Source organism: Eleutherodactylus coqui, chromosome 3, assembly GCF_035609145.1.
Source record: "Eleutherodactylus coqui strain aEleCoq1 chromosome 3, aEleCoq1.hap1, whole genome shotgun sequence".
Lineage (NCBI taxonomy): Eukaryota > Metazoa > Chordata > Amphibia > Anura > Eleutherodactylidae > Eleutherodactylus > Eleutherodactylus coqui.
The window spans coordinates 41,855,025-41,869,850 of NC_089839.1; the positions used below are offsets into that span (position 1 = coordinate 41,855,025).

Consider the following 14,826-nt stretch of genomic DNA (forward strand, 5'->3'; position numbering starts at 1 on the left):
TACCAGCACACACTCGTGTGAATGCACCCTTAGTGTGCAAAATGGCCAGTATTTGGGCAGCCTGTGAGAAGCCCATCCTAGATTGTAATTACAATGGATTGATGAGTTCGGAAAGGAAGGATACAAAGCTGCAGCATGGCCAAAGCCTAAAAGGAATGAACAATGTGATGTTAGGATCTGCTCCCTGCTTGTGGCTTTCTCCGTTTTTCTCCCAGGTCTCATCACCTATCCTAGTTACATTCTAGAATGTCCAAATATCAGCCATTTTGTTCATTTTCGAGACAAAACCTTTGAAGTTGAGATCTTTTGCAAGAAAATGCACAGTTCTCTTATATAAATATTCTAGTGGGTGAGACAAAATGTTACGGCATATAAACGAAATATAGCCAAGTGCGGAGATTCAAACCGAGACTTAGAGACCTAAAGCAGCATGATAACTCAACAGCAGAGAATAAAGATGCTTTAAACATGATGCAGTATTGCTGGGGTGACATCTCTATAGACGATAATTCATCCGTACTACTAGAATTTCCAGCTATAACTTATTTTAAGGCAGAGCAAATACAGGTAATAAAGCAATCAGCCAACATGTCTGGGCTCCTGAATACTTGGTGGGGAAAAGATAAAAAGTAAAGGGGTCAGGAATGGTGGCAGAAGCAGATGGGGTGTTCAGACCGGATAAATTAATAATAATAATTATTTTTTACAGTAAATTACTTAAAGAAACACTCTAGGTAAAACTGATACACTGTGTTATGTCTAGTGTAGGGTCTGAGTAGACGGGGCATGACAAGGGAAATCAAAGAAAATCAAACAACAAAACCCTATGTTATGTTCTGCCCCCTCAGGTCCTTACTGGAAATAACACAGTGTATCAGTTTGTCCAAATTTTCCTAAAATTCAGCACTTGTAGTCCTAGTGATGAAACGGTACCGGTTCAACATTGGACTGAACTCTGAGAGGACTTGATGTCGAAAGAGGGATCGGTGTTGGTGGGACAATGATCTAGACTCAATTGAGACTCGGTTCTAGTGCAGAATCAGAACTGGCGTATTCTCGACCCTGTGACTCTTGTAGGTCCCATCTTTAGCTTCACAGCCGCATGTTTGGCATGGAACCGTCGTCGATTACAGAGGTGCTGAGGAATCATATGGGACGCCGCTATCGACGGTTTCTGACACCATATTCTATTTTCTAAAACAAACTTTGAATTGTTCTGTCCTCTTTCTTTTCTCTGACCGCAGGGGTTCTTGTTTTTTCTCTGCATTTCACAGAAACCTCAGTCTCTCTAACTTTTATGAATACTTCTCTTTTCCTTTGTTCCTCACTAGGCCTCTCTTTATTTTCACTCTTGGTAAGAAATCTGAGCGCATGCACTCTCTTTCCTCTCGATGTCTCTTCTCTCTTCTAGCAATACCACTGAACATTCCGCTCCTTCAGAGCAGCAATTTCCTTTTGCCACACGCACACATCAATCGCTGTACCATGGCAACTGCTTGGCACCATGTGGTTGCATTGTAGGGGGGAAATCCAGTCGAGAACAGAAGGAACCACCACCCTCTGTCTAACCAGTCAGATGCTGCAATTTTTACTGACTGCAGCATCTGAGAGGTTATACAGCCTGGTACAGAGTAATCTCCAATCCCAGCCACAGTTGACACCCCTTGCCTATAGAGTGGACTCTATGAACCTGTGCTATATTGTCCGCGTGTACATCCACCATAGATCCCATACATTTCTATGGTTGCTGTATTACTTTGCCTTGCTTTAATACTGGAACCGTTTTTCAGTTCATTCGTGCAGGACTTGGTCTTCTAATTCATCACCAACAAATTGTCCCCACAGAATATCCATCTGGAGAAGAAGAAACTCACAGACCTTTAATACGCAATTCAACTGAATATAGTTTATAAAGCATATGGTTTGTCTTTGATCTATATATAAAATATTTAACAGCAAAACTGGAAAAAATGAAGCGGAACCAAGTAGCAAAATAAAATTAGAACGCATCAGTAATTTCCAGAGGAACAGAATGAAATTATACTATTAATACAAGTAATTATATATGTTTATTAACAGTCTACCTTACTTTTCATATTTTTGCCTTTTTTTGCATGAGTTTCCCCCTGCTATACAACAAAACATGCAAAAGAAAATCTGATTTTCATCTCTTTGAAGCTTGTCACAGACTAGTCACTTGTGCCATACTGTAAGATGTTTTCACCATATGTCACCATATAACAAGTAAATTAAGAAGCCTTTCCTACATTACATCATCGGTAAAGAGATTTTTATTTAATCATTTCTTTATATAGCATACAAAAAATTACATCAATTTTTTAAACAATTACAGTCTTCCAATTTGAAAGTTACCGGTTTAACATTTTATTGTTAACCAGTAAGTTTTAAATCACTTACTGCCCTGAAGCTAGGGCTCTGCAGCAACACCACTGAATTAGAAGCATGCCTTGTATAGATGAGCCAGTATACTCACTAAAGGCAATTGCTCGAGCGAGCATTGCCTTTAGCGAGTATCTCCCCCGCTCGAGACTGCAGGTTCAGGTGCCGGCAGCGGGCACAGAGCTGTGAGGGAGAGCGGGACGGAACGGAGGGAAGATCTCTCTCTCCCTCTCTCCCTTCTGCTGACAGCCGCTACTCACCGCTCCCCCGCGCCGGCACCCGAACCTGCAGTCTCGAGCAGGGGAGATACTCGCTAAAGGCAATGCTCGCTCAAGCAATTGCCTTTAGCGAGTATACTCGCTCATCTCTAATGCCTTGTGATTGTAGTACTACTTTTGTATCCATCAGATTGCTTGAACAGTGTTAAAGGAGGAGATAAGCAAATAAGGGAGGCAGCATCACTGCAAGTCAATGTTCAACTCTTTATACAAGCCTTGTAACAATAACTAGGGATTGAAAGCCAAGCCCAAATACCATACACAGTCAGCTGTTTCACGGTGTTTGCCCCTCATCAGTGTGCAGTAGGTTTCTGGCTTGGCTAGCAAGAGGCCTGTGATATGGGTCAGGAACACCTAGAAAGTGAATGAGTAGGGAGACTTATAAGGCCATTCATGCTCCTCTAGGTTACGTAAACTGCGTAATGCCTATTCATTTCAATGAGAGTTACGGAAACAGCGTAAGGCTGTCACATTTGGTTGTTTTTGTTACACCCAGTGAGGTGATTGGGAAACCATGGGTTTCTCATTCAACCAAGAAGTACTAAGATAGGAATACCCTTTTAAGGGCCTTTTGCTTGGCATGGAGATTGCAAGAACAAAGGGGTGGATTGGGAAATTAAAATGGCCCTGCAAAAATCTTAAAGTGGTCTCATATTGTAGGTGGGTCCAAATTACTATCAAAGGGTCCAACACAAGTGTTATTTTCTGCTGGATCTGTGTTTTGAGATGTCATCCATTCACTGCATGTCTCTTTTGACCTAGAAAAACTGAGTGCAGTGCATTCCAGCTCAACCTCAACTCTTTATTGTACCAAAAAAGAAGCCTAGGGGAATGTTTAAATTAGAAGAAATTTCCTTAGCCACTTGAAGATAACACAGGCACTAGGACCACCTCCATGCTATGCAGTCACACAGCCTAATAAAACATCCCCATTTGCAGCCAGCCTACAGCTGCCCCCTGGGCCCTTTTATTGGGAGGGAGAGCGTGCTTTGTAACAAATTATTTGTCTTGTTTCACCCCTATTTCATCTGCAATGAGCCAACTGGATTTCAATTGGTCTGGGCATCTGCTCAGGTGCTGATGCCAACCTTGCTTGACCAGACCAGTCCATAAACTGACCGAATTACTGGGATTTCTCCTGTAGAGCCTATGGCCGATTCACCTCTAGGCAAGAATGATTATCTGGTCATGTGAAGGTAACACCGATCACCTAACAAACAAGCAAACACTCTTCGTCAGCCAATTACATCTTTCATTGTGGCTGAAAAAAATTGTTGATACATCTCTTAATATGAAAGAGGGATGTACTGCTGACAATGATGAAACTCTATGGGGGACAAATGATCATATGAACAATGGTTCACCCCTCATAGACTCTGAATTGGTTTACTTAAAGCTAGCACCAATCTTTTTGATCGGCACTTGTCATCAGGACCAAATCTATAACTTCAAAAGTAAAGTAAAGATAAAGTCCCATGGTGCAAGTACCAAGTCATGACTGACTCCTAGGGTGATGTCATATCATGACGTTTTCTTGGCAGACTGTTTTTGCAGGGTGGTCATCAGTGCCTTCCCCAGTCAACTTTTACCCCCCAGCAAGCTGAGTACTCATTTTACCACCCACAAAGAATGGAAGGCTGAGTCAACCTTGAGCCGGCTGCCTGAACCAAGCGGCCATTGAACCTGCAACCTTCAGGTCATGAGTGAGAGCTTAGGACTGCATTTCTGCTGCCTTGTCAATCTCCATCACACAAAGCTTCAAAAGAGCATTAAGTAATTTCATCTGGTAGAGCCCTAGCCTTATTGTTAAGGGTGCAAATAAAGGGATTTGTAAGGAGAAGTAAAAAGCCAGTCATTTAATTAATAGTAAAATACATTTGCATAAAGTACTTAGTAAGAATCGTGCCTTTGATATGACCATATGATGTAGGTTGCATCCCTTTTTACCCAGCCACCACTAAATTCAGATTGCTGCTGCACATTCATTCTTGTAATCTTTGGGGATCTAAGTGGTTGGACTCCCAGTGATTACGCTTGAGCCTGCGCTGTAGCCTATAGGTGCATTCACAATTTTGTTATATACCAGTAACAGCTTAGGTTTAAGAAGATTATTGGATAGATCAAAGTAGCTACATCATATTATTGAATGGTGATTGGTGCTAAGAACGCAAATCATCTGAGCCTAACTTTGTACAGATTTTGAAAAAGCAGGAAATGCTGGAAGATTTCTGCTCTGGTTTTCAGAAAAATTATAAATGGAGCTCTGGGCTATAAAACAGTCTAGACTACAAGGTTAGATATGTAATATATTTATCCATTTTGTCCATTTTCAGGGACAAAATTCTGCCCCAGGACAGTAGGAGGAGGGGGCTGTATTTCCTGCAGTTGTTCTTCTCTGCTGTCCCCCTGATCCACCGGTTTAAGGTTCTGTTCTTGAGCATTCAAGATGGCTGAACCAATCTTCAGACTACCTAATCTTCGCAGTGCATTGGTAGTGTTAGGCTCAATGTCCACTTGCACACACAGATTCCATGCAGGGAATCCCGCATGGAATCCGCCCATACCCGCAGCCATAGACAGTTTTTTTACCTGTAAGGAGCCGGTACGGGTATACTCTGTCCACGGTCGGATCTTCTTTCTTGTGCACCACAGATGCGCTCGGCACGCTGGGCCGCATGCATGGGCAGCACATTGCTATTTTATTTTTAACTCCTGCTTTTCCACGAATCTGTGGAATATTCCACAGTGTCAGCTGTGTGTGTGCCACAGATCAGACGGCTTCCATTGACTACAATAGAAGCCGTCCGCGTGGGATCTGCAGAAAAATGGAGCATGCTGTGATTTTCTCCTGCACATGTGATCCATATGCCAGGAGAAAATGACATCCGCATGCTTTTAAATAGTTTGCGGACGCTAATGTATCCCTATGGGCGGCTTGACTTGCGGATCAGATCCGCCCATGGACATTGGGCCTAAGACTATTAATGCACAGTATCTGCTATCTGATTGGCCAAAGCTGCTCATGTGATCAGTATTGGTCAATCAGAGTACAGTGCACGGTGTGCATTAGGTAGTTAGAAAATTGGACAGGTGAAAACAGGGTCTTAAACCGGCAGATCAGAGGAGCGGCAGAGAATAGCCGCAGTTAATATACCCCCTTATCCTGAAACTGGAGGGTTGCTTTACATTTTATATACATTAACTTAAAATAATTATCCCAAGAAATTAACTTTTTCTTTATCCATAGGATCTAATTTTGTAGTACCTGATCAGTGGGGTCCAACTGCAGCTACCCCATTGATCATGAAAACAGGAGTCTTGTTTCCCCCTGCGTTAATGGAGCGGTGATTGAGCATGTATCTGATGAAGCATTTACGTGTTCATTGGCTGATTGGGTGCAGCTTTAAAGGTTTCAACAATCAGGATAACGAGCATTCTTATGAAACTTTGTCTGTCCATATAAAATGCCTTTAGTCAGTGTAATAGAAATCATACCACAGATATAGGCAGAGACTTAGTGTGCTCATATACATATGAGTTAGGGCTCTTTCACACGAGCGTATATCGGCCACCATTTTCACGATTCCAATGTATCAGATCACATGGCTGTATTCCCGTGGCAAAAAAGTGCCTGTCCGGGCCTATATATCGCTGGGTGCTTTTACGCCGGGCTGTAAAGATAGTACTGGAACTATCTTTCCAGCCGGAATACGTCGGACGCTGCATACTCCTATGGGAGCCAATGACATCAGCTGGAGAAGGGAGGTGGGACGGAGTTTAGCAGCATGACTGCTAAACTCCCTCCCTCTTCTCTCCTCCTCTTTCCTCCCCCGTGGCTGTTTGGAATGGGATGGGGCGGAGTGGTGGTGGAGCCAAGCTTCCCCCACTCTGCCCTCTCCTATTGCTGGCTGCTAACAAGGGGTGGGTGCTTAGCTTCACCCCTGTCCCACCCACTCCCATTGCAAACAGCTGGAGGGCAGGAGAGAGGAGGTGAGCCGGTGAGGGGGCAGGAAAGGGAGGCAACAGCATTGCTGCCTCAGCGCCAGGGCCTGTGCCATCTAAACGGGAGCTCAAACGTTAAATGTGTGCGCCTGTTCCAGTGTTTTTACGGCGCTCGTGGGCGCACATAAAAACGCCTACGGCCTTGTGAAAGAGTCCTAAAGTTAATAAAAATAGAGGATTTCAAACAAAACGATCATTTATCTGGTGAAATTTAACAATGAACAATTGTTTTAGCCAACCAATGCCAAGCGGCCAGCATCTGGAAAGAAGGCAGCCACAGCTGAAATTAGCATCTGATGTTCCACAAACATTCATATAAACTTTGTTCGTCCTCCACCCAGTATCATTGAGCGTGTAAAGCCAGTTTGAAGAACTCTAGTGGCCAATATGGACTAAAATAAGTACAGCTACATCTGCAAAACGATTGCCCACGAGATGATTGTTTATTCAACAGTTGTTCATCCATCAACCCTCCTCTATCTAATATGAACCTATCTAATCTTAATGTCAACCTTTAATGAGTACATTCCAAGAAATGAAAAGTGATTGATACATGTCGCAAACACAAAGACAATTCTTCCCTTTCTGAAAAAAATGTTTTACTTTCTCTTTAAAGGGATATCTCAAAAACCCGGATCATCTCTTTACCTCATTATGGATTGAAAACAATTAAGAAATTGGTAGCACTTCACGTTTACAACTTAAAAAAACTCCCTCCTTTGGAAATGTTTGCGGATCTGCAAGAAGCGAATCTGACTTACTCAAGTCATTGCTGCGCTTTCGAAAATTGGAAAAAACAGAAAAGGTTTGTTTCTTTTAGCCTTAAACATAACAACTGAAATTGATATTTTATAACACTATCCTGAAAATAAGTCATTAATAGTTAATTACCGGGGAACCACCACACCCTATTGCAGTGGGCCACAGGAGACAGGAGCGGAAGTGTCCTAGCTGCCTTCACTCCCATTGAAATCAATGGAAGTTGAAGCAACTATTACACTTCCGAGTCCATCCCCAATGTCGGAGGCAGAAGTCCCGGAAGTGTAACAGCCGCTTCAGCTCTCATTTATTTCAATGGTAGCGGGCGGGCAATCAGGTGATTGCCGGAAATCCCATTCGACGGTACCCTAGCAATTATCAATTGATGACCTATCCTGAAGATAAGTCAGCAATAGTTTTTCCTTGGAAAACCCCTTTAAGAAAATTGGGGTTTTTCATTCCAGCACAGTTTATATTACAACTACTGCATAAAATGCCAGTTTAAGTAAATCCCCCCATAGTGTCTAGGATAATCTCTATAGATATACCTGTAAATTACACACACATCTGATGTAAGCATGTAAAGTGTCTGGAAACATTAATAGTCCTACATGTCAATTATATTTAATTAGTAAGACTTAAATATGCAACAATAATGAATAATTATGTGGATTTCACAGCATGTACTGGCAACTAATACATCCGGGAAAGTAAAATATATTAAGTATACTGTGCAGGAATACTAAAAATCACTAAGGACCTGGTAAGCTGTGAAGCTGCAGGTAGTCATGGAAATCAGAGGTTTGGTTTAATATCCGCCTTGGTGTAAACAGCACGGAATACATTATACTTTAGAATGTTGACGTTTTAATTTTCAACTAAGATTTAATGGACTTGTTGTTCGCACTTTATTTTTTGCTTTAATTTGCAGGTAATTTTAAGATTCAAACCCAATGGTAGCCAACCTAGCACATTACTTTTTTCTTGGTATTACCGTGTCGCGAGTGCCAGAACTTTTTTATTTTTCTGATGACCTATCTATGTCAAAAACTTACAAAATATATACAGACTAGGGATGAGCGAGTATACTCACTAAGGCACTACTCGCTCGAGTAATGTGCCTTAGCCGAGTATCTCCCCGCTCGTCCCTTAAGATTCAGGGGCCAGCGCAGGGCGGGGAGCTGCGGGGGAGAGCGGGGAGGAACGGAGGGGAGATCTCGCCCGCTCTCCCCTGCTCCCCGCCGCAACTCACCTGTCAGCTGCGGCAGCCCCCGGGTCTTTAGGGACGAGCAGGGAGATACTTGGCTAAGGCACATTACTTGAGCGAGTAGTGCCTTAGAGAGTATACTCGCTCATCCCTAATACTGACCTATTGCATAAATCAAATTAAAACTTACATTTTTTTATTCCATTAAACCTTTAACTATCAGCCATTTTTCAGATTTTTCTTGTGGTTTTGATCCCCATGTTATAACTTTTATAGTTTTCCATCGACATAGCTTGTTTTTTTTTTTTGGCAGTTGTGTTTTTAATAGTACCATTTCAAGTTCCATATAATGTATTGTAAAACTTTTTAAAACTTTTTTAAGTTGTGCGTAATGGACAAAAATCCAAATGGGTCATTTTTATGGGAGGGGGTTTGCTTTTGTGGGATTCATGGTGCAGTAAAAATGACACGTTAACGTCATTCTATGGATCGGTATTATGACAATATTATATTTATGAGTTTTTCAATATTTAGGGCTCATTCAGATGAGCGTGTTAATGTGCGTACATAGGTGCGCACAAAACTGTGCGTTTATTTAGAACCACTGGTTTCCTATGGTGTGCTCACATGTCCGTGTTTTAAAGGCGTGCAAACACGCACCTGCAAAAGATAGGACATATGTGCACCGCATAGGTCCATGGTGCATGTAAATATTCCCTTCAGGGAGTCCCCTTGTCACTGAACACTGTGACAGTACTGTGCTGATGGCACTCCCAGTGGGGGTTAAAGAATCCCCTGCCACAGCTGTCACAGCTGTGGCAGAGGATCGCGATGTTCTCCCGATGCTTTTAATGGGGCCACCACTGCTGCCAACTATTGAAAGCAGTGGGAAGCAGGCAACCACTGCAGTGATTTTCAGGGAAGGGCTTTAAATATAAGCCCTTCCCTGAAAATCATCCCTAGCATGTGTAAAAAAAATATATATATATACACAGCCCTCTGCCGCTGTTGAGGCTTAGGTGCATAATTATTTTCTGCCGCCATCTTCTGCGTGCAATACCTTTTTTTTTCTCCGTCGACATAGTTATGCGAGGGCTCAGTTTTTGCAGGACATCCTGTAGCTTCCATTAGTACCATTTTGGAATACATACGACTTTTTGATCACTTTTTATTGCATTTTTTCTTGGAGACAGAGTGACCAAAAAAGCGTATTTCTGGCATAACGCCATAGCATTACATCATACTGCGATCTGACAGGCAGTCTATCAAGCCATTCCCCGGGCATGGCTTGATAGGCATTCTGCCATGACAGCCTTGGGCCCTTTCAGAAGGCTGCTATGACACCCACACGGCTCACTGCGATCTCAACATGGGGGGCCATATGGGGCCCTCAAACATTGTTCAGGGGGATATAAATGCCACTGTGAGAATTGACAGTGGCATTTAAAGGGTTAACAGCTCCAATCAGCTGTGCAGCTGATCAGAGCTGTTGCTGCTGAGTGTCATCTGTAATAAACAGCCAGCGCCCGTGATATATGGAGGGTAATCGCACCACGATCTCTCCTCATACATAGCCCGCTGATACAAGCCATCAAAGTCGTGTGGCCGGTTGTTAAGGGGTTAATACTTTGCCATTTAAAATGTTAATTTCTAGTGCCAGCAACATAAATGTACAGTGGATAACGTCAAAGAGTTTGTCATTTTCTGGGCTCTGTGTGACTATGGAATATCATACACAGGCAGTACACAAACTCAGTCCAGTGGGTGGTCCTACTCTGTGATTGACAGATATTTCAGTATGCACATTCATACAGGGAAACTATCAATCACTGATAGGACCACCCACTTGACTACTAAGCTCAAAATGAACAAAGATTTAGATCAATAAATTTTAAATTATACTAACTTTTTTCCTACAAAACTATATAACAATCTGTATAACAGCTCCTCCTGTCCTTCTAAAACTGCCTGCAGATCAGACTGCATTTTACAATGTGATGGTTTCCCCTTAACCCCTTAAGGACCAGGCTGCTTTGTACCTTAAGGACCAGACACTTTTTTGAGATTTTACCCATGTGGTGGTTTTACTGCCCTATTTTTATGTCCTTTAGCTATCAAAATTATTTTTGCTGCATTTTTGGGCTATTATAGGGCTATTATAGTACATATGGGACTATTTTTTTAATATCTTTTTCACTGACTTTTTTTTTCTCGTTTTATGGTTTTATTGGGGGTAAAAAGCTAAAAAAAGATTTTTTTAACATTTATAGTTTTTTTTAAATTAGTATATTTACGCTAAAATAAAGTATGGGAACGGGTTCCTCATTTTGTTTTGGACATTTTGATATATGGTATGTATGTTTTTGGATTATAGGGCGCTTATAGCGACAGTTTTGGTTGGCGTCGGTTTTGGGTTATTTTCTTTCTTATGTATATATTGTTGTTTTAGTCTGTAATTTTGTTTTACTGATGTATGTAATTATGTTTTTTTACTATTGATGCCCCCCATGACTTCATGTAAGACCTCTGGGGAACAGTCACATGTTTTTTTTGTTTTTTTTTATTTGACACTTTCCAACTGTAACTGGGGCATCCACAGGAGCCCCAGTTACAGGGGAAAACAACCCCTGTAGTGACATTAATCACTGGCAGAGCTGGTCAGGGTCTAGTATGACCCTGCAGCTCTGCCATAGCAGGGAATCCCCACGGTCACATGACCTCCGGCCTCCCACTTCCACTTTTGAGTACACAGCGCTCTTTGATTGATTGCAGAGGCAGAAGACTTAAAGCACCACCGTAATTTTACGATCAGTGGGGCTTTAAGCCCAGGACCAGATGCCATATATTTACTGTGCCTGATCCTAAACAGGTTAAAGGATGAATAGTAGAATGCTGTATAGCAGAACATCCACATACCAGCTTCAATCCAGAATTCCACTACTTTGTTTTCCTAGACTTTGGGCAATGTAGCAGCTTCCATAGCTGTTATAGTTTTAGTAAGGTCCAAGCCTATTCCCTATGTAAGATACTGTAAGAAAAGCAGGACATTTAGCCTTAGATAGGCCACACATGCAACAATGCATTAACGGGATCTGTGAGAAAGTCAATGGGGCTAACTAATCTAGCCTTTGGCATAATTAATTTTGTCTATGGCGCTATACATATTCCATCGAATGGAATACATTTTTCATGATTCAAAATTGTATTATTTAATTAACTTTTAATTATATATTTAATTCCATTCTCTATCATTTGCCAGCTCCAGTATATCCCCATTTTGCAATGAAAGTAATGATTTCCCTTATGAGGAACTACAATCTACGAATAATACATATGGACAACTAGACTACCAACTGAATGATGAACTATTGGTTGACGTAGATGACAACTTTTTCGACTACAGTTTTTGTGTTGATAAGCTGAATGTCGCTTGTTATCCTAAACCGGATGAATTCAACCCATGTGAAGATATAATGGGATACAACTTCCTCCGAATCCTTATTTGGTGTATTAGCATTTTGGCCATCACAGGAAACGCAATCGTGCTGGTGATTTTAATAGCCAGCAAGTCCAAATTTACCGTTCCTAAATTTTTAATGTGCAATCTTTCGTTTGCTGACTTTTGCATGGGGATTTATCTTTTGCTTATTGCATCTGTGGACATCAAAACCAAAAGCCAATATTATAATTACGCAATCGATTGGCAAGCTGGAGCGGGATGTGATGCAGCGGGATTTTTTACAGTGTTTGCCAGTGAACTTTCAGTTTACACATTGACGGCCATAACTTTGGAAAGATGGCATACGATTACTTACGCGATGCAGTTACAACGCAAAGTTCGATTTCGGCATGCTATCATCATTATGGTTTCCGGATGGATATTTGCATTTGTTGTGGCTATGCTTCCTATTGTCGGAGTTAGTAGCTACATGAAGGTTAGTATTTGTTTACCGATGGACATTGAAACTCTGGCTTCACAAGCGTACATCATATTTTTACTTGTACTGAATGTATTGGCATTCGTGGTTATTTGTATCTGCTATGCCCATATATACATCACTGTACGGAATCCCAACATCGTCTCTTCGCACACTGATACAAAGACTGCGATACGTATGGCAATATTGATTTTTACAAATTTTCTCTGCACGGCTCCCATTTCCTTCTTCGCCATTTCCGCATCACTTAAGGTGCCTCTAATAACCGTCTCCAATTCCAAGATTCTTTTAGTTCTCTTTTATCCCATTAATTCCTGCGCAAATCCATTTTTGTATGCCTTTTTTACAAAAGCTTTTCGCAAAGACTTCTATACTTTAATGAGCAAGCTTGGCTGCTGTAAATTACGGGCTCATATATTTAGCACTGAAACGTCATCGTCCAACCTTCACTCAAGAAATGGACATTACAGCCCCGGTCAGAAAAACAGCACTGGATCTGTCTATACATTAGTCACACTCAATCAACAAAGCTTAAATGGTGCGTGTACCACCTGAACTATTCGTAAAGGGGACTTTCATGGAACGGACTTTTATGATACAAGGAACTGAAATAAAAGCCCTTGATCAAAAGGATGGTGGAAATTCCAATTCTGCTTGTTAAACTTTTCATGTCATCGACAGTAGAATTCTTAAGACAGTCTAGTATGAAGGCACAATATGGTACCATATGGGGGCTCCATGTTTTGTAGGACATGCGCCAATGTTACAGCTCTCCTTCGTGCTTGAGGAATTGTGGTTATTTAACCTATGGATGACCTTGAAGCCTAAAATTTTCAAGTAAGCACCGAAAAAAACCTAAAGTGAATGGCTACATTCCATGAATACTTCTCAGTTCGCAAACTAGAAGTCTCAAAATAAGCCTTATGTACTGTTTATAAGCTGCATTCAAACTTCTGGTCAAGGGAAAGGGAAATGTGTCTTGCCAAACTCAATATCTTAGTTTACTTAGATTCGGGTGCCAGCGGGGGGCGGGGAGCGGCGGGGGAGAGTGAGGAGGAACGGGGGGAGATCTCTCTCTCACTCTCTCCCCCCTACTCTCTCCCGCAGCTCACCACTCACCCGCCGGCACCCGAATCTTTAGAGACGAGCGGGCAGGTACTCGCATAAGGCACTACTCGCTCGAGTAGTTTCCCTTAGCGAGTATGCTCACTCATCTCTACTTAGAATCAATGAAAGAATGACACCTAAGTAGATGTTTCCTAAAATGTACAGTCATGGCCAAAAGTTTTGATACTGGCACCAATTTTGGTTTTCACAAAGTTTGCTGCTTCGGTGTTTTTAGATCTTTTAGTCAGATGTTTCTATGGTTACTGAAGTGCAATTATAAACATTTCTTAAGTTTTTAAATTTTTATTGACCAATGCAACAAATTTAGGCAAAGATTCAATATTTAGTGTTAATCCTTTCTTTTCAAGACTTCCGTAATTTGCCCTGGATATCTACTTCTGGCACAATTCCTGACTGGTGGCAACCTATTTTTACCTAATTAGTTCTTGGAGTTTATCACAATTTCTTTATGTTTATTTGTCCACTCGCTTTTTGAGGATTGACCACAGGTTCTTAATAGGATTGAGATCTGGGGAGTTCTTTGGCCACAAACTCAAAATCTCAATGTTTTGTTCACCGACCGACTATAAAAACTGAAGCAGTAAGCTTTGTGAAAACCAAAAATTGTGTCAGTCTCAAAACCTTTGGCCACAACTGTTTTGTAATCATACTGTACACTCCCCTAATATTTCTACATATATACAAAGTACTAATTAGCTATTTAAAATGCATCTTCAGATCACTTCTTAGTCATTAAAATATCAAAATGTACCATAATTTCCGTTGCTTGGAAATGTTCAGTGTTAAAGGGATTTTCCAAGATCATAAAAAATTGGTCAAAAGTAGGAAATGGCATAAATTAAAAAAATATATAATACCCACAAGTTTAATCCAACACCACTCTAGTGGACAGCAGCCTCAATGGACACCACTGGTCTTTCTTTACTTGTAGTGATGACTTACCCATGTGACACTGTGGTAGACCACTGAGGATAGTATTTGGCTGCAACAGTCATGTAGTTGTATGGGCACGTCATCCAGGGCTTCTTTAACCATTGGGGAAATGGTGCATCTATAGTGGACCCTCTGGCAGCAGCACCACTTTCAACTGTATCTACGTCCTCAGGATGCAGAT

General features: G+C 41.5%; 1 protein-coding gene across 1 annotated transcript in view; it reads left to right on the forward strand.

Annotated features, from left to right (window-relative positions):
* FSHR (follicle stimulating hormone receptor) overlaps positions 1–13,139 on the forward strand; it is a 146,414-nt gene extending 133,275 nt beyond the window's left edge. Inside the window, exons 9-10 of the mRNA XM_066594844.1 lie at positions 7,297–7,485; positions 11,906–13,139. Of these exons, the coding sequence (XP_066450941.1) occupies positions 7,297–7,485; positions 11,906–13,139 (1,423 nt within the window). The remainder of the gene's footprint in view (positions 1–7,296; positions 7,486–11,905) is intronic.
* Positions 13,140–14,826: the final 1,687 nt, after the last annotated feature.